At 45.9% G+C, this 23,021-nt stretch overlaps 1 protein-coding gene across 2 annotated transcripts in view; it reads left to right on the forward strand.

Moving 5' to 3' along the window:
- LOC142198283 (cytochrome P450 2C5-like) overlaps positions 1-23,021 on the forward strand; it is a 38,313-nt gene that overhangs the window by 9,952 nt on the left and 5,340 nt on the right. Inside the window, exons 6-10 of one of the 2 annotated variants that reach the window (XM_075269251.1) lie at positions 9,335-9,497; positions 9,619-9,782; positions 12,229-12,239; positions 21,321-21,456; positions 21,870-22,046. In XM_075269251.1, the coding sequence (XP_075125352.1) occupies positions 9,335-9,497; positions 9,619-9,782; positions 12,229-12,239; positions 21,321-21,456; positions 21,870-22,046 (651 nt within the window). Of the gene's footprint in view, positions 1-120; positions 263-571; positions 757-2,540; positions 2,683-2,789; positions 3,158-9,334; positions 9,498-9,618; positions 9,783-12,228; positions 12,240-21,320; positions 21,457-21,869; positions 22,047-23,021 lie in introns of those variants that run through there. The other variant, XM_075269252.1, reaches the window with a different exon arrangement.

Raw genomic sequence — 23,021 nt, forward strand, 5'->3', positions numbered from 1 at the left:
CATTCTTCCAAAGCGTGTGCCGATGGTTTGGAGCTCTAACGTTATACTAAGAAATGAATTGGTAATGATTTTGGGATTGGAGATTGACTTTGATCCATTCTATATTTTTGCATATTTCAGGAGAAACCAGATCCTGAATTATATTTTCATGACGACAACTTAACATCTCTTGTAGCAGACTTGTTCGCTGCTGGAATGGAGACAACCTCAACCACATTGAGATGGGGACTTCTATTAATGATGAAGTATCCTGAAATCCAAAGTAAGGAGATATTATTATTGTTATTGTTTGCTGTGCATTTTATATACTGGTCAAAAATAATGGTGGAAAAATTGGGGACAGAAGGGTAGCTATGGAGGTGCACCAGGTTCCTGGCCATTGAAGGGGCTCAGAAGCCTCGGGGAAGAAGGTTGGTGCAGGTTGGTGCATTTCTTAACAGGAAAAGAACTGGATCTCTGATACTGAGTCACTAGCAAGAATTTTTACTGTTGAAAATTTATGAAAATTTCATTTTTTTCCCTTTTAACTAAGATGTAAAAACATTAAGAATAATTCTTACTTTAATAACAGAAAACGTTCAAAAAGAAATTGAAAACGTCATTGGTTCAGTCGAGCCCCAGCTGGCGCATCGCAAGCAAATGCCATACACAGATGCCGTTATCCATGAGATTCAGAGGTTTGCCAATCTTGTGCCAAGCAATGTACCCCATATGACAACCCAAGATGTCACCCTCAATGGATTTTTCATACCGAAAGTAAGCAGTAAAACTATATCATCTGGTATTATTTTTAGAGATGAGCGAACACTAAAATGTCCGAGGTTCGAAATCCGATTCGAACAGCCGCACACCGTTCGGCTGTTCGAACGAATTTCGAACCTCATTATAGTCTATGGGGGGAAATGCTCGTTTCAGGGGTACGCAACATTCAATAAAATTATACTTACCAAGTCCATGAGTGACGGTCGGGCTGGATTCCCCTTGAAGTCTTCTCCCGGCGCAGCACCCCCGCGGTGTCTTCCAGCTGGAATTCACTCTGCCTAGGCATGCGCAGTCGGCTCTGCCTAGGCCGGATGCCTAGGCAGAGTGAATTCCACCCACAAGAAGATGCGGGGACGCAACGCGGAGAAGACTTCTAAAGGTAAGAGAAGAACCAGCGTTGATTGGCAGAATGTATAGCATTCTGCCAATCAACGCTGGTTCTGCATCGAACCTTAAACTTCGAACAGCTAGTAGTGTTCGATCAAGTACAAGTATCTCAAATACTGTAGTATTCGATCAAACATCTACTCGATCGAAAACTACTCGCTCATCTCTAATTATTTTGAATCATGGAACTTTTTGGTTTTTTTTGTGGTCCATGTGGCATATTAAGGTTCTCTAAGACAATCGAAGAGGTTTCCCATCTCTGTATGAAAATTGTAGCCACCGACGGAAATCAGTAAATGGCCCCTGTACCAGGGAGTGATGTGGAAAGAGTCATTGAGATGATCTGAGGTCAAGGTGGTGAAAATACAACTAAAATATAGAAGAACAAACACAACTCTGAAAGAGTTGGGTGAACCGCTTTAGCACAAGTGGGATTTGACCAAATATCCCAAATTGTTCAATTTTTAACAATTTGAAATTTATCCCAGATGAACTTACGGTAATTTGCTACCACCGCATGCATTGGTGGAGTATAATTTGTGGAGGTCCAGGGGAGATGAAAAAGAAAAAAAAAAAAAAAAATTCATAAATCAACTTCCACTTCCTCTTTTGGTCATCCTCAATGAGTCTGGTACTTTCCTGGTGAAGTTATGCGCCTGTGGCCACCACCTATGCCTGCCTCCACCTATTATAATTTCACTTTCAATTCATATCAGACTTGTTAAAACCAAAACAAATCAGGGACCCGAATTACCCAACCCCAAAACAAAACAAATCTTGGGAGGGTCACCCATCTCCAGAAATAATAGAGACATATTATAGAGGTTAACACGGGCTTTTAGTAAGACTCCACACACCTGACAAGTTGGTCTCTCCTCAAGGAGTGACAGTATCCCCATAACATGGTCTAGAAGTCTATCACCTTGGCCAAGTCAGTTTTCCCTAGGCTGAAGAGATCCAATCAGATCGAAACAGTGCTGTCCACAGCTGGGATACTGACTTGGAAAAATCCCTCATCAAGGCAGCAAAGGCTTGTGGGAAAGTCAGGCATGATGTTCGAGGAAGCTTCCCCTAGAAGGCAGCAAACAGAGGTGCTGTTTCCCTATTTACATCTTGGGAAACAGATTTACAAATTCTTCCCATAATCCCCCACAGTGGAGCTAAAATGGCTTTTTGTAAGACTCCACACACCTGACAAGGTGGTCTCTCCTCAAGGAGTGACAATATATCCATGCCATAAAGTAGGTTTATAGGACTAATGAAACAATAGGAGTTCGTGGGCCTTAACTATTTGTTTATATGAGCTCCAGACATGATAGATTGTGGCCCTGCCCTAAAGATTATCTACTATTTGTTAGATCTCAGTAAAATAATTCATACATTTTTTGCAGGGAACACAAATCATTCCATCACTGACCTCTGTCCTACGAGACAACAAGTACTTCGAGAAGCCCGATGAGTTTTATCCACAACATTTTCTGGACAAAGATGGAAATTTTGTCAAAAATGAGGCCTTTATACCATTTTCTGCTGGTGAGTAACTTGAAAGTAAAGATGGTGGACACCTCAACCATTTATAGGGACACAATTCAATGTTGTATTAATACTGTTTCATTTTTTTATGCTGCTACTTTTTGTAGGGAAGAGAAGTTGTGCTGGAGAGAACATGGCAAAGATGGAGCTTTTCCTCTTCTTCACAAAGCTACTACAGAGCTTCATTTTCAAGGCTCCTTCTGGGGCAAAGTTGGATCTCACCGCTACAGTTGGTTTCACCTCCAGCCCACAAAAGCATAAGATCTGTGCAATCCCACGCTTTTAATGGACACTTTTCTTTATGACTGTTCCATGTACTTATCTCTTTATGTGTAACACCAACGGGACACAATCCTCTTTCTAGAGTACCACGAACATCTCCCAGTACGCAGTTACCAAGGCCATAGTATAGTACCATAGGGCCATAGTATGCCAAAAACAGCCAACCAAATAAACAAGAAATATGAAGCATGTATCAAAAAATTTGCAGGTAACAAGAATGCAAAGTAGTAAGAATTCACCGATACATGGTTTGGGCAGTTTGGTGGACTGGAACAAGGCTGCTTTCCGAGGATGTTGGGTTGTGGTTTTTTTCTACTGTTCTTCTACATATCATATTCGTAGTCACATCCATAGAGCCCGTCACTCAGGAACTTCCCAACAGTGTGAACAAGCTCGCCTTCAGCAAGAAGCAATGGGTGGGCCATACAATAACAAAAAATTACAACTAAAGACCATCACAATTCGGACGGGGTTCTGGGTCCTCAGCTAACATGGCACATCATCATAGGGGGCATGAATAGTAAAGACTAGACATGAGCGAGTAGTATTCGATCGAGTAGGTATTCGATCGAATACTACGGTATTCGAAATACTCGTACTCGATTGAGTACCACTGGCTATTCGAATGGAAAAATTTGATGCAGAACCAGCGTTGATTGGCCGAATGCTATACAGTCAGCCAATCAATGCTGTTTCTTCTCCTACCTTTAGAAGTCTTCTCCGTGCAGCTTCCCCGCGGCGTCTTCCGGCTCTGAATTCACTCTGCCAGGCATCGGGCCTGGGCAAAGCCGACTGTGCATGCCCGTGCTACAAGAAAATGGCTGCTTTGACTGTAAGCGGCCATTTTCTTGTAGTGCGGGCAGGTGCAGTCGGCTCTGCCCAGGCCCGATGCCTGGCAGAGAGAATTCAGAGCCGGAAGACGCCGCGGGAACACTGCACGGAGAAGACTTCTTGGAGGATCCAGCCTGACCCTCACTCGTGGACTTGGTAAGTATAATTTGATCGAACTTTGCCTAGCCCTGAAACGAGCATTTTTCCCCCATAGAGTATAATAGGATTCGATATTCGATTCGAGTAGTTGAATATTGAGGGGCTACTCGAAACGAATATCGAATATTTAATTACTCGTTCATCTCTAGTAAAGACCCTTAGCCAATAAATGCTACTATTTTTGTCATCTAAGGGATTCTTGTCTGGGATCGGAGAGGTTTGCGATCCCAGCCAAGCTCCTACTGCAGATATGAGCAAGAGTTCAATTTCGTAAGATAATATACAATAAGCAAGGACGAAGAAATTCCTGAGAGTGCTCGCTCATGACATGCGTAGATATACTTTAACTGATAAGACGTCTTACCGGTTATACGAGAACATATAACATGATGTAACCATGGATATATAGGTTAGTTTTGTAGACTTAGAGTTGAGCTCAGCACATACAATAAGGCTAGGGTGTGTATACTATAACCGTAGAGCGTCGGCAGAGGATCCAACAGGCTCAAGTTCTCTTGCGGTTCCTTAGGAATTTCTTGGTGTTGGCTACAAGTGGGTATGGTTGCTCATGTTGCTTCTTTGATCTTCCGGATCTTATTGCTATCACGTTTGCATGTCTTGTTATATTCAGTTTTAATCATTTGTATGCTTATATCTTTTGATGTCTTTTACAGTTTATTTTTCTAGGTATTTTTTGATGTCTTGTACACTTTATTTTTGTAAAATTTTGTATTTGATACTATATTAAAACAAATTCACTAAATTGTTGTGTGTGAACATCTTTATTTGCATCCTCGATTCCTCTGTAAGGCCCGGTTCACATCTGTGTCAGGGAGGCCTCTTGGGGACCCCAAAGGGAAACCTATCCACATAAAAAACTGGATGCCTAAGGAAATCCGCGGACCTCATAGACTATAATGGAGTCTGTGTGGTTTCCGCAGCTTGCAGGACTTTTCTCTCGCCCCCTCCCTGCCAGGTTAGGAGAGTGTGGGCGGATTAGGAGAGTCACGTCACGTCTCCCCACCCTGTACCCGCCCACACTCTCCTAAGCCACAAGCTCCTCCTACCTAGCGCTTTAAACACTAACCTGGGAGGCGGGGCAGCGAGACAAGAAGACTGCAGCGTGGAGCGGCAGCGAGGACAAGAAGAAGGAGAACACCGGAGTAGCCATCTCTAGAGGTAAGTAGTTGCTAGAGATGTTTAGCTTAGCCTCCCATTCGAATGAACTTTAGTCTGGTGGTGGGCTTGTGATTTTCATATAGCCCAAAGCCTATGGAAGTTTAAATTTGCCCCGCTCTGGTTTTCTGCTGCACTTTCCCATATGTATTTTGACTCTTGCTTTATAAATGTGCATGTCTGGAAGCATCTTCAGTAAAATTTACACTGTTGTTTAACTGCAACTGCTGTCTTCTGATTAAATTCCAGAACTTACCGTCATGGGCCCTTCCAATCATAATCACCTGGCTCAGTGAGACTGAAGACTGCCTCAACTGAGAGCATCAGTGGCATAACTAGGAATGGCGGGGCTCTGTGGTGAACTTTTCACGTAGCCTCCTCCCCGGTCACCATTCCCTCAACTGCCTTCCCTCTCCAATTGACTCCCCCCTCCCCTACCGACCCCCTAAAAGACCCTGACCAACCGATTCCCCCCCCCCCCTCATTCTTGCACGCACTATTATGCTCCATAGTGGCCCCTGCACACAGTATTATTTCCCCTAGTGGCCCTTACACACAGTATTATTCCCAATAGTGGACCATGCACACAGTATTATGCCTCATAGTGGCCCCTGGACACAGTATTATGCCTCATAGTGGCCCCTGGACACAGTATTATGCCTCATTGTGGACTACCTATGAACAATTATTATACTCTGAGGTCTTTTCAGACCCCAGAGCATAATAATCAGAGCCCCAGGGGAGGATACAAACATAAGACACTGTTACTTACCTCTCCTGGGCTCCGTCGCATTCTCCACTAACGTCAGTCATCTTCAATGATGGACCCGACATCACTTGAGCCAGGACTTGCGTTGCAACTCATAAGGATGCAAGCCCAGCCCACGTGATGTCTGGAACATGACACAAGTAGGCCTGAAGCCTTCCAGAGCAAGGAGAGGTAAGTAACAGTGTTTTTATGTTCCGTCACCTTCCATGGGCTTGCGATTATTTTACTCAGGGGTCTGAAAAGACCCCTCTTCCTGAGTATAATGTTAATGTTTGTGAGAATCGCTGACCCGTAGCCTTACTTACTGATCCCCGTTCCTACTCGCCTCCGCAGAATGGGGAAATACAGGTGGCCGTGAGCAGGAGCCAGAATCAGTAAGTAAATAGGGCCCTATTAATGGCCTATTAAAAAAAAAAAAATTGCAGTGGTTGAGGCTGTTGCTGGGCCTCCTAATGTCCCAGACCCTGTGGAAGCCGCTACCACAGTAGTTACGCTGCGGGGGAGCATCCTAGGAAAACTACTACACTCACCATCAGAAGTGAAAAAAGAAAAGAGAAATCTAAATCCCTTCAATATTTCTAATACTCCATCTATAGTGGGAGCGCCGTTTGCACATTACTGTATGTAGCAATCTCATATAGGTTTAGTTTTTTAGGTCCCGGTAGTTGGCATGTTCCACGCACTCCACTAGCCCATGTGTTATTTTTGTATGAATGCTACAAATACCTACCTGAAGAAGTCTCCTCAATTGGAGTCAAAAATCTTGTCCATTAAACAATACGCTCATAGTTTATCAGTAGACTTCTATTCCCAAGGTCCCAAAGAGTCAGAGTCTATGATTGAACAGTATTTTTGTTTTTTGCGCTACATCAGAGTTACGCTCCCCCTAAAAAAAACAAAAAAACATCCCACACGTAAGAATGCAATACATCCTACATTGAAACAGTACAGAGAGGTAATGGTTTATGTTCTATTCTGTACAGTAAGTAAATATTAATCGTGGGGAGGGGCAGGACGCCTGGTAGGTTAAATATCAACTTATGCTACAGCAAAAACACACAATACACTGAGCAAGGAGAGAAGTGGAAAGACTATATCAGTGCCGTATATCCTCGGAGCAGGCCAAGCTAAGGAACCTCAAGTAAGAACAATAGCCTTCATATTTCTAGTTCTATATAAAAACTAGATACATAAACGGTAGGACAGGAGTAAATTGAGACAACTTGATTCAACCCACCATCTCCACAAACACTACCGTACATACCAACTCATGTCGTTCTAGATCCCACAAGACTTGATACATAGTCTGTATTCTTCAGAAAGGGAGCATTATAGGAAGGGTTAATACCTCATTTAGGCCAGGGCCACATGTGGCGGAGTGCTGTGGAAAAAACTTCAGTGTTTTTCAGACACTGCAAGGTAGAAGGGTTTCCAGAGAATCCCATCCCCATCTTGCTGAAAGATTAGAATAGTATAATTTGTTGTGCATTTTTGTGTTTGGTCCTGATATGTATAACCATAGAATTCACAGAGGGTTTTTCTCAAAACTGTATAATTCTCTGATAAAAAAACTTACTCTTTTAAATCAGGTCCATGTTGTGTCTTATTTTCTACATTATATAGAGCTCACGTCCTCCATGGAGCTGGTCACGGTTCTCTTGTCCATCATTGTGATCTTCTTACTCGTCAATGTTTTCTACAATCAAAAACAAGGGAAATACAAGAATTTCCCCCCGGGGCCAAAGCCTTTACCTATACTTGGAAATATTCTGACTTTGGACATGTCAAAACCCTATAAAACATTTCATCAGGTAACCAAAATATCAAATAGAGTTTATCTACTAGAGATGGGACTAAACTCTCATGATTTGTTCATGTTCAGTGTTTTGGGGCAGTGTTTTGGTACAAGCTATGCCTTAAATTGGCTAAAAACATAGTGTAGAACATTCCTAGGGCTCCTAGGAACCTATCTATAAAACATAGTGTAGAACATTCTTAGGGCTCCTAGGAACCTATCTATAAAACATAGTGTAGAACACTGTCAGGACTGCTAGGAACCTATCTATAAAACATAGTGTAGAATACTCTCAGGGCTCCTAGGAACCTATCTATAAAATATAGTGTAGAACACTCTCAGGGCTCCTAGGAACCTATCTATAACACATAGTGTAGAATACTGTCAGGGCTCCTAGGAACATATCTATAAAACATAGTGGAGAACACTGTCAGGGCTCCTAGGAACCTATCTATATAACATAGTGTATAATACTGTAAGGGCTCCTAGGAACCTATCTATAAAACAGTGTAGAATACTGTCAGAGTTCCTAGGAACCTATCTATAAAACATAGTGTAGAATACCGTCAGGGTTTCTAGGAACCTATCTATAAAACATAGTGTAGAACACTGTCAGGCTCTCCTAGGAACCTATCTATAAAACATAGTGTAGAACACTGTCAGGGCTTCTAGGAACCTATCTATAAAACATAGTGTAGAACACTGCCAGGACTCCTAGGAACCTATCTATAAAACATAGTGTAGAACACTGTCAGGGATCCTAGGAACCTATCTATAAAACATAGTGTAGAACACTGTCAGGGCTCCTAGGAACCTATCTATAAAACATAGTGTAGAATACTGTCAGGGATCCTAGGAACCTATCTATAAAACATAGTGTAGAATACTGTCAGGGTTCCTAGGAACCTATCTATAAAACATAGTGTAGAACACTGTCAGGGCTCCTAGGAACCTATCTATAAAACATAGTGTAGAACACTGTCAGGGCTCCTAGGAACCTATCTATAAAACAGTGTAGAATACTCTTAGGGCTCCTAAGAACCTATTTATCCAATTTCTAGCTCTCTAAAGCAAACACAACTGACGTTATATCAAAGTGAAATCATACTCACCTTCTGTTACCACTTTGGACATCCTGCAGTGTCCGACATTCTCTTGGTGAAGTCCGGCACTCTTTTATGATATCATTGGCTGAAGGGGAAATGGCTGAAGCCTGCAATTGGGACACCAGCAGTCATGGTCATGCTGAGCATAATGACAACAGGCCTCAAAATTGATCCTGGAATGGCGACATCAAAGCTGAGTGCCAGACGTCCCCAGAAGAAAGATGAACGCTGTGAGAAGGTCCAAAGGAGTTAAGGGAAAGTGTGTATGAAAGGTTTTTTAATTTTTTTACACCTTCCCTGGAACTCCATCTGAAGAGACCCCATTTTAGTTAATCCAATACAATCTACATTTGTTTAGTTTTATCCAAAAAAAAGAATGGAATATTAGAGTCAAACTTGGCTTGATTCGCCCATCTAAAATATCTACCATATTGTATCATTATGCCAACTTTTACTCTTCTTGCCAAGACCCCAAACTACTTTATACATAAAAAAGAAAAATCAATGATTTTGAAATTATTTTTGTCTTCACAGCTTTCTAAAGCGTACGGCTCAATCTTCAGTGTTCAGATGGGCATGAGAAAATTGGTTATTCTATGTGGTTACGACACCATCAAAGACGCTCTTATTAACCATGCGGAAGTTTTCTCTGACAGACCACGTAACCCTTTATTTACTAACTCAGAAAAGGGCCATGGTAAGTGATTTTAAGTGACCTGTCCCTAAATTTTAAGTCTTAGCATTGGTCATCAATTTTTAGTCCATAAGGTCAACGAGCTCTCTAGTACAATCCATACGACTACCAATATGTTGCTTAGGTATTGTGTTTGCTAATGGAGAGAACTGGAAAGTGATGAGAAGATTTACACTCGCTACTCTACGAGACTATGGGATGGGCAAGAAAACCATCGAAAACAAGATCATCGAGGAGGCCGAGTGCTTAGTACAGAAGCTGAAGTCATATGAAGGTAAGTGGTGGGATGTCTTCTGCATTGTACATTTCAGAAAGGATGTGTTTGATCTTAGGATGTACTTACCTATGATTAATAGAAGTATCCTTACTTTAGGGTTCATTGTTTCCTGGTTGAGACACAGTCATTAGGAATATATCAAGTTTTTTCTCACGTCTTTGATTAGAAGGACCTTAAATGGAGTCTATCACCAGCCCCAGCATATCAACCCAGCCCTGCAAAGGGACCCTATAGACTCTCATAGGAGTCTATAGGGTTGAATCCTCACTATTGTGTCTCTGGCCCATGGATAACCTATAAGAAATATAAAGTCACAGATTATGCCAGGCTTAGTGGCAATATTTGTAATTACAAGATGTTTACGATTTGTTTCTAAATATAACATGGAACATTAAAAACGTCACCATTTTTTAATGCTTAATAGAGATGAGCGAACACTAAAATGTTCGAGGTTCGAAATTCGATTCGAACAGCCGCTCACTGTTCGTGTGTTCGAACGGGTTTCGAACCCCATTATAGTCTATGGGGAACAGATACTCGTTAAGGGGGAAACCCAAATCCGTGTCTGGAGGGTCACCAAGTCCACTATGACACCACAGGAAATGATGCCAACACCTCTGGAATGACACTGGGACAGCAGGGGAAGCATGTCTGGGGGCATCTAACACACCAAAGACCCTCTATTACCCCAACATCACAGCCGAACAACTACACACTTTCCACATTCAAAAAAACCTCTGTCAAAGTGGGAAAATACCTGGAAACCTTCTTTACTCCCCAAATGGATGGACACAAACCCCAATTTAAGCTCAACAAACAGTAACAACCACCCCTTTAAATCACGTTCCCCATGACAACCACAAATGGAATAGGCAATGGGAATTCCAAAAGCCCTCACCCTTAACTGTCATTTTGAGTGTGTGTGTGTGTGTGTGTGTGTGATGTGGTAAGACCTTCCAAAATTCACTTTTCTAGCCCTTAACATGAGCCCTTCCAAACAAAGTTACATGACCTTAAGCTGAGCTACCAGCAGAGATTGAGGCCCTTGGCATGAGTAGAGCCTTGCACCAGCAGTGTTTTTGGCACTTAGGGTGAGTTGAGCCTTGTACCAGCGTGTGTCCCTTAACATCAGGCGGGCCCTAAGTTCTGCGCTTTGCACAAAAGTTCCACATTAACTAGGCTGAATGGTACAAAGATTAGTAGGCCCGAGAACCAGGAACAGGTCTTGCAATGGCTGTCGGATAACGCTTAAAGCACATTGTCCACCAGCCAGGCAGCCTCTACCTCCTCTTACCCAACAGTCTTGTCCTCCTTCCACCCAAAATTCCCAATCTTCCCAGAACAATAACCCCAACTGTCCCTGCTCCCCAGAGCTGTTCTCCCTTCCTTTGACTGTACCGCAACCTGCCCCTCCATTTCGCGATTCCACGGACCTAACAGACGAGTATCTGTGTCCAGATGCTCAAACACTAGAGTCTCTTCCATTCCATCTCCGGTCGATTTGGTGGCGGATGACCAGCAACCCACCCTCATCGACGACGATGAGACGCAGTTGCTGTCAGGGCAGCCAGTTGACATGCGCATTGTGCAGGAGGAGGAGGCGAGACAGGAGTTGGAAGAGGAGGTGGTGGACGACGAGGACACCGACCCCACCTGGACAAGGCAGATGTCAAGCTGGGAAAGTAGTGTGGATGTTGAGGCAGGTGCAGCACCAAAAAGGGTAGCTAGAGGCAGAGACATGTCCAGAGGCAGAGGTCAGCTGCTTTGCCGAAGCCAGGCCAGACCCGGAATGTCCGAAGATGTTCCCTTTTGTACCCAGCCCAGAAAAACTCCCCCATCGAGGGCACGTTTCTTGAAGGTGTAGAGTTTTTTCAAGGAATGCGCCGAGGACAGATATAGTGTCGTCTACACAATTTGCCTCTCGAAATCGAGTAGGGGCCCTGAGAAGAGCAACCTGTCCACCACTTCAATGCACCGTCATTTGGAATCCAAGCAATGGAATCAGTGGCAGGCAGCAACGGCAGGACAAACGTCGCCCGCCGTTCATGCCACTGCCTCTGCTCACAGTGCTGGCGATGCACTCCAGAGGACGAGCCAGGACATCACTTCATCTGCCTCCGCCACTTTGTTGACTTCTCCCTCATCCTCCCCTGTTTCTGTCTTATCTCCTTCTGCACCATCAAAGGCACCATCAGGCGCTTCTTTACAACAACCCACCATCTCTCAGACATTGGAGCGCCGGCAGAAATACACCGCTAACCACCCACCCACGCAAGCCTAGAACGCCAACATCGCTAAACTGCTGGCCCAGGAGAGGTTGGCGTTCCGGCTTGTTGAAACTCCCGCCTTCCCGGACCTGATGGCAACTGTGGCACCTCACTATGCCATCCCTAGCCGTCTCAACTTCTCCCGGTGTGGCGTCCCCGCCTTGCACCAGCACGTGTCACTCAACATCAGGTGGGCCCTTAGTTCCGCGCTTTGCTGCAAGGTCCACTTGACCACCGACACTTGGACAAGCGCCTGTGGTCAGGGATGCTGCAGTGCTTATCTTTAATGACAGGCAGGGTGATTGTGGTGGAGTCTGTTCCCCGGGTGCAAACTGGGGTGGCCTATCTCCTCTCCCAGGCCAAAATTCATGGCAGGAGTAGACTGAAACCCTACGACGCTGCAACCTCCACCACAGCTACTAGCGGCAAACGCTAAAACACTGGTGTGGGGAGACGTCAGCAGGCGGTGCTGAAGCTCATCAGCTTGGGGGACAGACAGCACAGTGCCTCCGAGGTCAGGGATGCCATCCTGGCTGAGATGGCATTTTTTTTTCCCTGCTACACCTGGGGCCTGGCATTTTTACGCCTGTGATAATGGCTGGAACCTGGTAGCGGCTCTGGAGCTTGCCAGCCTCCAACACGTTCCATGTTTGGCCCACGTCTAACCTAGTGGTGCAAAGTTTTTTAAAAACATACCCAAATGTACCGAAGCTACTGTTGAAAATGCGGCGCTTGTGCGCCCACTTTTGCAAGTGCACAGGAGTCGCTGCTAGCCTAAAAACACTCTAGCAAGGCCTACATCTGTCCAAACACAGGCTGTTGTCCGTCATTCACACACGCTGAAACCCTACAACACCATATCTTGAGCAGGGTGTGTGAGCTGCACAGACCTTTGATGGAGTTCCATCTACAAAACCCAAGGGTTCCTCAAAGTCAGCTCCCAAAGTTTCTGCACCATGAGTTTCCAGGGGTGGCAGAGTTATGGCTAGGGGCAGAGGCATGGATAGGGATGATGTCTAGGGGCAAAAGCAGTGTGGATGTGGAGGCAAGCTAAGCAGGAAAAACTGGGGGTACAAGCTAAGGCATGGACTGGGGTGATGTCTAGGGGCAAAAGCAGTGTGGATGTGGAGGCAAGCTAAGCAGGAAAAACTGGGGGTACAAGCTAAGGCATGGACTGGGGTGATGTCTAGGGGCAAAAGCAATGTGGATGTGGAGGCAAGCTAAGCAGGAAAAACTGGGGGTACAAGCTAAGGCATGGACTGGGGTGATGTCTAGGGGCAAAAGCAGTGTGGATGTGGAGGCAAGCTAAGCAGGAAAAACTGGGGTACAAGCTAAGGCATGGACTGGGGTGATGTCTAGGGGCAAAAGCAGTGTGGATGTGGAGGCAAGCTAAGCAGGAAAAACTGGGGGTACAAGCTAAGGCATGGACTGGGGTGATGTCTAGGGGCAAAAGCAGTGTGGATGTGGAGGCAAGCTAAGCAGGAAAAACTGGGGGTACAAGCTAAGGCATGGACTGGGGTGATGTCTAGGGGCAAAATCAGTGTGGATGTGGAGGCAAGCAAAGCAGGGAAAATGGTGGCTAGAGGCAAAGGGATGTCCATAGGCAGCAAGGGCAAAGATGCAAAACTGTCCCGTTTCAAGAATTTTCCTGACTTGTCTCCCCACAAAACATTCCTGGGAGGAGGGCTGAAACACCACCCTCCTCCTCCTCCGCTGTTAGATTGACCCCAGCTACGAGCTGAAAACGCTGCAACACTGGTGTGGGGAGACGTCAGCAGGCTGGGCTGAAGCTCATCAGCTTGGGAGACGGACAGCACACTGCCTCTGAGGTCAGGGATGCCATCCTGGATGAGATGGCAATTTGTTTATCCCCGCTGCCCCTGGGGCCAGGCTTTTTTGTCTTGTTGGAGGGCTCTGGAGCTTGCCAGCCTCCAACACGTTCCATGCCTGGCCCACGTGTTCAATGTAGTGGTGCAATGATTTTTAAAAACATACCCCAAATTAGCTGAGCTAAGGGTGAAAGTGCGGCACTTGGACACCCACTTTCCCAAGTCTACAGTACCTGGAGCTAGCCGCAATACACTCCAGCAAGGCCTACATCTGCCTGAAGCACCTACTGTTGTGCGAGGTCACCACACGCTCTAACCCTAGATACCGTATGTTCAGCAGGGTGTGTGAGCAGCAGAGACCTTTGATGGAGTACCAGCTACAAAACCCAAGGGTTCCTCAGAGTCAGCTCCCTCACTTTCTGCACCATGAGTTTCCATGGGTGGCAGACTTATGGCTAGAGGCACAGGCATGGATAGGGGTGATGTGTAGGGGCAAAAGCAGTGTGGATGTGGAGGCAAGCTAAGCAGCAAAAACTGGGGGTACAAGCAGCCGGTGGCATCATCACTGACAAGCACAGCTGTCTGTCAGCTGACAGGCTGACTTTCACCAAAATGAACAGACAATGGATAGACTCATCATATACATGTCAGTTACATGACAAATTTAGTGCAATTTGCAAGTCCAAGATGGTTCGGAGATCTGCGGAGAGGAATCTCACCACCTCTTGCGGGTGCCATCATTTGGAAGGCAAGCCCTGGGCTCAGTGGGTGAGAGCAAGCGCAGGATAATCGTCGTTTGGCCTGGCGGCCACTGCCTCTCCCACTGTTGACAGGGCTGGCGCTGCAGTCCAGACCAGCAGCCAGGACACCTCCACATCTGCCTCTGACACTTTGGGGAGTTCACCCTTATCCTCACCTTTTCCTGCCATTTCTCCTTTTGCCCGTGCCATCATGCGCCTCTTCCCAGCAACTCCCCATCTCCCAAGCCTTTCATTTCATGCTAAAGTACAGCGCAACCCACCCACATGCCCAAGGCTTCAACGGCCTCATCTCAAGAAATTTGGCCCAGGAGATGTTGGAATCCCGGCTGGGGGACACTCTGCCCTTTTTGGGCAGAGTGTCTACTGCGCCACCGCACTGTGCCGTCCACACCAGCACTTTCCCCCAAACATGAGGCGGTCCCTAAATTCAGCGCTTAGCCCTAAAGTTCCATTTGACCAGTTACGAATGGACAAGTGCATGCGGACAGGGACGCTACCTTTCAATTTGGGCACAGTGGTTGAATGTAGTTGAGGCGTGGACTGGGTCGCAAAATGTGGTGGCCTGACTTGTCTCCCCACACAACATTCCTGGGAGGAGGGCTGAAACACCACCCTCCTCCGCTGTTAAATTGACCCCAGCTACGAGCTGGAAACGCTGCAACACTGGTGTGGGGAGACGTCAGCGGGCCGTGCTGAAGCTCATCAGCTTGGGGGCCAGACAGCACACTGCCTACAAAGTGAGTCATGCCATCCTCGATGAGACGGCAATGTGGTTTTTGCCACTGCACCTGGGCCCAGGCATGTTGTCATGTGTGATAATGGCCGTAACCTGGGATTGGCTCTGTAGCTTGGCAGCCTGCAACATATTCCATGCCTGGGCCATGTTTTTAACTCATTGCTGCTAATCTTTTGAAAAAGGTACCCCAATGTTCCTGAGCTACTGGTGAAAGTGTGGCGCTTGTGCGGATAGTTTTTAAAGTCTATAGTTGCCGCTGCTAGCCTCTATGCACTCCTACAACGCCTGTACCTGCTGGAACAACGGCTGTTGTGCGACGTCTCCACACTGCTGGCACTAAACATATCATGTGTTGAGCAGAGTGTGTGAGCAGCACAGACCTTTGATGTAGTTCCAACTCCAAAACCCTCGGGTTCGTCAAAGTCAACTCCCTCAGTTGCTCAACCATGAGTGGCCATGGGTGGCAGACTTATGTGAAATCCCATCCCATCCATTGCACTGGACACGAAACATTAGCATGCGCTCAGCACAACTTCGGATATGGCAGCTGCGTTAAGCAGGGTGCAGGGTACAACACAGACCAGGCCCGAGCACCAGGAACAGGTGTTAGAAATACTGCAGCATCTGCCATTTCCTTCCAATTTTGGGGTTTTGGACCCGCCACCGACTTGTCTGGACCTAAGTGGGGATCATGAGACACAGTTGCCATCAAGGCAAACTGTGGTCATGTGCGGTTTGCAGTAAGGGGGCAGTGCGCAATTGGAAGAGGAGTTGGTGGATGACGAGGCCACCGACCCCACATGGACAGGGGTGATGTCTAGGGGCTAAAGCAGTGTAGATGTAGAGGGAAGCTAAATCAACAAAAAACCTGGGTAGAAGCAAAGGCATAAACTGGGGTGATGTTTAGGGGCTAAAGCAGTGTAGATGTGGAGGGAAGCTAATTCAACAAAAAAAAAAAAGGGTAGAAGCAAAGGCATAAACTGGGGTGATGTTTAGGGGCTAAAGCAGTGTAGATGTGGAGGGAAGCTAATTCAACAAAAAAAAAACAGGGTAGAAGCAAAGGCATAAACTGGGGTGATGTTTAGGGGTGAAAGCAGTGTAGATGTGGAGGGAAGCTAAGCAGCAAAAACTGGGTAGAAGCAAAGGCATGCAAAACTCTACCCTGTTGGAAGACTTATTCCTAGGTCTGGAACACGTTAATGGCCCCCCTGGACAAATTACTGCCACTCAGGGGCCTAGTGTCACCAGGAGGGACAAGTATAGGCGCATGTTGTGGGAATACCTGGCCGACACCAGCTCTGTCCTCTCCGATCCCTCTGTGCTCTACAGCCTACACTTATTTTCTCATCTTTTTTTCTGAACTGCACATCTCTTGCCTGCTTCCTTTGAGATCTTAGAAATGGTGGTCCACTTCCACAGATGGTAACTTCAATAGACAGTGTAACGGGAGTAGCTGTGGGATCGCTGTCTTAACCACTTTTTGGCACAAAATTAACTTCCAAAGCCAAATATGGTGCAAGTATATGATGCAAGGACACCTACACACCTATCTCTGACACATTGGGGAGTTCACCCTCATGCGCCCTTTTGGCCTGCACCATCATGCGCCTCTTCCCAGCCACTCCACATTTCCCAAGCTTTTCATTGCAGGCAGAAGTACAACACAACCCACCCCCATGCCCAAGCCTTTAACAGCCTCATCGATAAACTGCTGGCCCTGGAGATGTTGGTGTTTGTTTATGCTTCTGGAGACCCAGGCCTTCCGTCAGCAGATGGCAGCTGGGGCACCTCCCTATGCTGGGCCTAGCCGTTACTACTTCTCTTGGTGTGCTGTCTCTGCCTTGCGCCTGCATGTGTCCCATAACATCAGTCGGGCCCAGAGCTCTGCGCTTTGCTGCAAGGTCCACTTGACCACCGACACATGGACAAGCGCCTGTGGTCAGGGATGCTGCAGTGCTTATCTTTAATGACAGGCAGGGTGAATGTGGTGGAGTCTGTTCCCCGGGTGCAAACTGGGGTGGCCTATCTCCTCTCCCAGGCCAAAATTCATGGCAGGAGTAGACTGAAACCCTACGAAGCTGCAACCTCCACCCCAGCTACTAGCGGAAAACACTGTAACACTGGCATGGGGAGATGTCAGCAGGCCGTGCTGAAACTGATCAGCTTGGGGGACAGACAGCACAGTGCCTCCGAGGTCAGGGATGCCATCCTGGCTGAGATGGCATTTTTTTTTCCCTGCTACACCTGGGGCCTGGCATTTTTGCGCCTGTGATAATGGCTGGAACCTGGTAGCAGATCTGGAGCTTGCCAGACTCAAACACGGTCCACGCATGGCCCACGTTTTCCAACTTGTTGGTGCCATGTTTCTTTGAAACCTACACCATTGTGCCTGATATACAGGTCAAAGAAAACATTCAGCGCACATTCCTCTCATCTTCGCACCGTTGTCTGGCGGAGGAAGACGAGGGGGTTGGAGTGGCATCTGATGTCCCTATCCCACACGAGGCTAGAGGGTGCACTTCAGTGCATCCCATTGCTTCACCACAAATGGTGTGAAGGGGAGTGGAAAATGGAGGAAATGGAGAGTGACCCTTACAGTTGGGGCGAGCAAAGGCATGCCAAGTAACACACTGGCACACATGGCTGACTTCATCTTGGGTTGCTTTTCAACACATATTTCACATCATGAAGAACAAATACTGGATTTTTACAAGCCTCGAACCCCGGTCTAGGTCTAATGTCTGTTCCTTTCTTATATTAGGGGAGAGGGAAAAAAAAATACTTCAGTGATACGTTTAGCGTACATAGACTGACTATTAATGTGTATCCCACTTAGTGTTGTTAGGGTTACACACCGTCACAACCTGGCTAAAGCTTCTATAGCTGTTAATAAAGTCAACATAACTTTACGGTATCCAAAAAGACAGCTGGTACCGACAGAGAGCAAGACAAATGTCAACCAAAGCTGTGAGCTCTGAACACCCACAGTGACTTTGGCGTCATCATCATTATAAGGGAGCGGGTGGTAATAAATAACTTGGCAGTGCCTAAAACCCAAAAAGCTTATACAACTATATTTACATTAAGATACACAAATGACACTTTTCAGTAGCATGTCATGAGACAAGCTGATAAGCTCTTCCTTTGTGCAGTGCTATTTGAAAGTTAAACGCTGCCTTTATTTTAATTCTGGAGAAGGTGCAGACATTAGATTTAGAACATGTTGTCTTCATTGTCCAAATCCTCTATATAGGTAACGTGTTTTTCGGGCCGAGCTGTCTGGGAACGAGCTGGTGCAGCACTGACAACCTGGGTGAATATGGCAAGAGCCTGAGATGTAGGGTGAATGAATCCCCAAATTATTTGTGGAATTCCCAGTGATACAATGGCACTATCTACCAGTAGCAAAAATTGTGGGTGCACGTAACCCCAATATATTCTTTGAATTACCAGTCAGAAACTGGCACTATATGGCAGTAGCAAGAAATGAGGGTATTTGTAACCCCAATATATTCTTTGAATTCCCAGTCAGACAATGGCACTGTATAGCAGTAGCAAAAATTGTGGGTGCACGTAACCCCCATATATTCTTTGAATTCCCAGTCAGACAATGGCACTATATACCAGTAGCAAAAATTGTGGGTGCACGTAACCCCAATATATTCTTTGAATTACCAGTGAGACAATGGCACTATATACCAGTAGTAAAAATTGTGGGTGCACATAACCCCAATATATTCTTTGAATTACCAGTGAGACAATGGCACTGTATACCAGTAGTAAAAATTGTGGGTGCACATAACCCCAATATATTCTTTGAATTCCCAGTGAGACAATGGCACTGTATAGCAGTAGAAAAAATTGTGGGTGCACGTAACCCCCATATATTCTTTGAATTCCCAGTCAGACAATGGCACTGTATAGCAGTAGCAAAAATTGTGGGTGCACATAACCCCAATATATTCTTTGAATTCCCAGTGAGACAATGGCACTGTATAGCAGTAGCAAAAATTGTGGGTGCACGTAACCCCCATATATTCTTTGAATTCCCAGTCAGACAATGGCACTATATGGCAGTAGCAAAAATAGTGGGTGTATATAGCCCCAATTCTATTGCTAGGGGACTTGCAGGGTATTTCTGGGGTGAAGGTGGGGGGGCACACCGTTGGAACGGGTATCGGGGGTATATATCGAGTATACAGGAATACACTGACAGTGTATTCCATTCAGGATCCTGGGAAAGCTGGGTTGCGGCGATTGAGCCCGTCAGTGCCACGTTACACTGACAAGCTTCTCCCTGGAATTTAGCTCTTATAAGAGCTGTCGGTTGTCTTCTCCTTCCTATCCTAGCCTGTCCCTGCCTACCCAGAATCTAACCCCTAGCTAACTGGACAGAAACCTCCGTCCTCGGTGAATTGCAAGCTCAGAATGACGCGAACCTGGGCGTCGCTGTTCTTTTAAATTAGAGGTCACATGTTTTCGGCAGCCAATGGGTTTTGCCTACTTTTTTCAACGTCACCGGTGTCGTAGTTCCTGTCCCACCTACCCTGCGCTGTTATTGGAGCAAAAAAGGCGCCAGGGAAGGTGGGAGGGGAATCGAGTAATGGCGCACTTTACCACGCGGTGTTCAATTCGATTCGAACATGCCGAACAGCCTAATATCCGATCGAACATGAGTTCGATAGAACACTGTTCGCTCATCTCTAATGCTTAACCTAAAAATGAGTAGCAATAGGTCAATATTACGGTCAGCAGGCTATCTTAAAAAAATAATAAACAAACAATAGACTGCAGAGCCCAACTGGGCTCTGAATTGCAGGGAATCCTGATGTGAATGAGGCCCTACAGTTACACCACCAATTGAGTGCTCCCAATAGACTAGAATAGAATAGTTAGCATCCTGATTAAGGGAGGAGATTCCCACAATTCTATCTAAGGGTGGAGATTCCCACAATTCTAAGAGTGGAGATTCTCACTACCTACCTAAGCTTGCTGCCAAAACTAATGTCTTGCACAGAAGTGCACCATTTGGAATTGATGCTAGAACACCGGGCTGCCAAACCTGCCTCCTTAAATGGAGGGAAGGCGAGCCTGAACAGCCAGCCCAGGTGCCCAAGACAGGTGCTCATAGACTGACACCACTGTCATTCAGCACACTGACCACTCAAAAAGGCTGCAAGGGAATTAACCCCTGCTATGCTGGACTCCCAGCAGCAAGGAGGGAATGACAGTGTGTTATGGCACCATAACAGAGGAACGGGCTGCGACCCAGCCCCCTGGCTGCATCTGCCGCATTGTCCTAACAGTCAGTCTATCATGACATGTTCTCTTCAAGAATGGTATTAAAAGATCCCTAATCTCTGCTGGTGTTGCTCCTCAGGACAGGGTACGGTGCTGCATGTCTGCTGGAAATTACTAGGATGATACTAGAGAATGACCCAGCCCTGCTCCTCCTCTCACTCTTTTCTCGAAAAATTCTGAAACATGTTCGCAAACTAGTTGGCCTATTGTTGATAGCGGCCAGGTCGATCATCTCCTGCCGATGGAATGGAAAACCAGTACTCTCCCATCTATATCAGACTCCAGGAGGTCCAGCACATTTGGGAGAGGAAAGACCTGGTTGAGGCTCTTGGACCAGATGACACTGCCCATCAGAAAGTGTGGCAACTATGAAATGACTTATACTACCCTCCCTCTTTTCAGACCTCCTTTTATATTCCTCCTACTAGGACCTCTTCCTCGCCTTAATGCTCTCTCCTTTCCCCTATATACTTTATACTGGTTATTACGTTCTAATGTTTGTGTTATCTATATTATACATATTGCCCTACTGCATCAGCCTTTCTCACCCATTACCTTCATTTCCACTGGACTCTCTGACTGTTGTCTCCTTGACCATTCCTAAATCTACCCTTCCTTCCCTTTTTTCAGGAAATCCCTTTAGTAATTTCACCAGTATAAATGCTGCCGTAACCAATATCATTGTGGCCATACTGCTCAGTAAAAGATTTGACTATGAGGATCCGACCATACTGAGGCTTATGGGTTTGGTTCATGAAAATATCAGACTCCTAGGAAACCCATGGGTCAGGGTAAGGTATTTTTTTTGTCCAAGTAATCTATTTTGGTAACATTTTTTATATTTTCTATCTCTGTCCTCTAAAATTCATAACTTTTTTAAATTCTCTGTTGACATGGCCATATGAGGACTTATCGCAACCCTATTGTTTATGTTTTAGACTGAATTAATAAATCTGCCCCAATGTTGAGACAAGCTGCAATCCACAGACTGTACAGATAAATGTAGGGTAGACGTCTCCTAATAGAATATCACAAAATAATGTTTTTTTTTCTATCAAGATGTATCACACCATACATCTTGAGATATATGGAGCCAAACGGGAAATTTGCAAAAATGATCAGATATCTAATCCAGTGATCCTTACTTATGTCAAAGAATTTTCCATATTTCACTATACAGTAAAAAATATTTCCTATTTTTCAGCTATACAACAGTTTTCCCTCCCTGATGGACCGACTCCCAGGACCTCACCAAACTGTTTTTGAAAACCTTAGAGAGTTTCATAGTTTTATCAGAGCTACATTCACAAAATACAAGAAGGAACTGGATGTGAATGACCAGAGAAACCTTGTCGATGCCTTCTTAGCTAAGCAACAAGAGGTACGAAGAATGTCTAAACATTTATGGTTGGTGCAGCCATTAAAACTGTATGATGACTAGGGTTGAGCGATCGGGATCAGCAAAGATCGGATGCAAATTTCATGATCAGGATCAGCTGGAAAATGATCGGAAATCGGATTTTGAAATTTCAAGATCGGCTCAACCCCAGAAGTGACTTTTCCCATAGAGAAGCATTGACTTCGGGATCGGGAAAGATCGAATCCCGATAGGCGATCGAGCAAATTTCACAATCGGGATCGGGTGGAAAATAATTGGAAATCGGATTTTGAAATCTATCCTGAAATCTCAAGATCGGCTCAACCCTAATGATGACTTTTAAACTCTGCATGAAATTGAAAACAAAATCATATTTAAAAATATAGGTGATATCTAGTATTTGGTATATGCTGTACACAGTTGCATATGGTTTGATTATCGCATTTTTTTTTTTTTTTTTACTGTTGTGCTGAACCTTTTTGTAATTTGACTGGGTAGGGGTATGTAAAGTCTCAGTTTTCATATCCCACCAATATTACAGACTAGCTTCTGCCCGTGACTTTGTCTGTGGGTTGGCGCTGGCGTGGAGCCGCATACATTTAGGCAATTGCTTCTGGTTAGGATCCGCTGTGTGCACCCCCGTGGTACCCCCGCCCCCCCCCCCCCACTCCCGTAGCACCCTCCTTTCCCATGGCGCCCCTGCCTCTCTCCACCTTCCTTTTCCACAGGTCCCCCTCCCGTGGCATCCACGCCCCCCTCCTCCCGCAGCACCTCCTCCCAGACTCCCCTCCCACGGCACCCCCTGCTCACCCCCCAGGACCCCCCTCCCGCATCCCCCTTGGGGGACCCCCACAGGCCCCCCACCCACTGTCTGTGGCCCCAGGCCTCCATGCTCTGCTGCATAGTGTCAAGGTACTGCTACAGTGAAGCGTATGCCGGTGTATGGAGGTCCCAGCATATGGGGGACATACTGTGCCA

Source organism: Leptodactylus fuscus, chromosome 3 (assembly GCF_031893055.1).
Source record: "Leptodactylus fuscus isolate aLepFus1 chromosome 3, aLepFus1.hap2, whole genome shotgun sequence".
NCBI lineage: Eukaryota > Metazoa > Chordata > Amphibia > Anura > Leptodactylidae > Leptodactylus > Leptodactylus fuscus.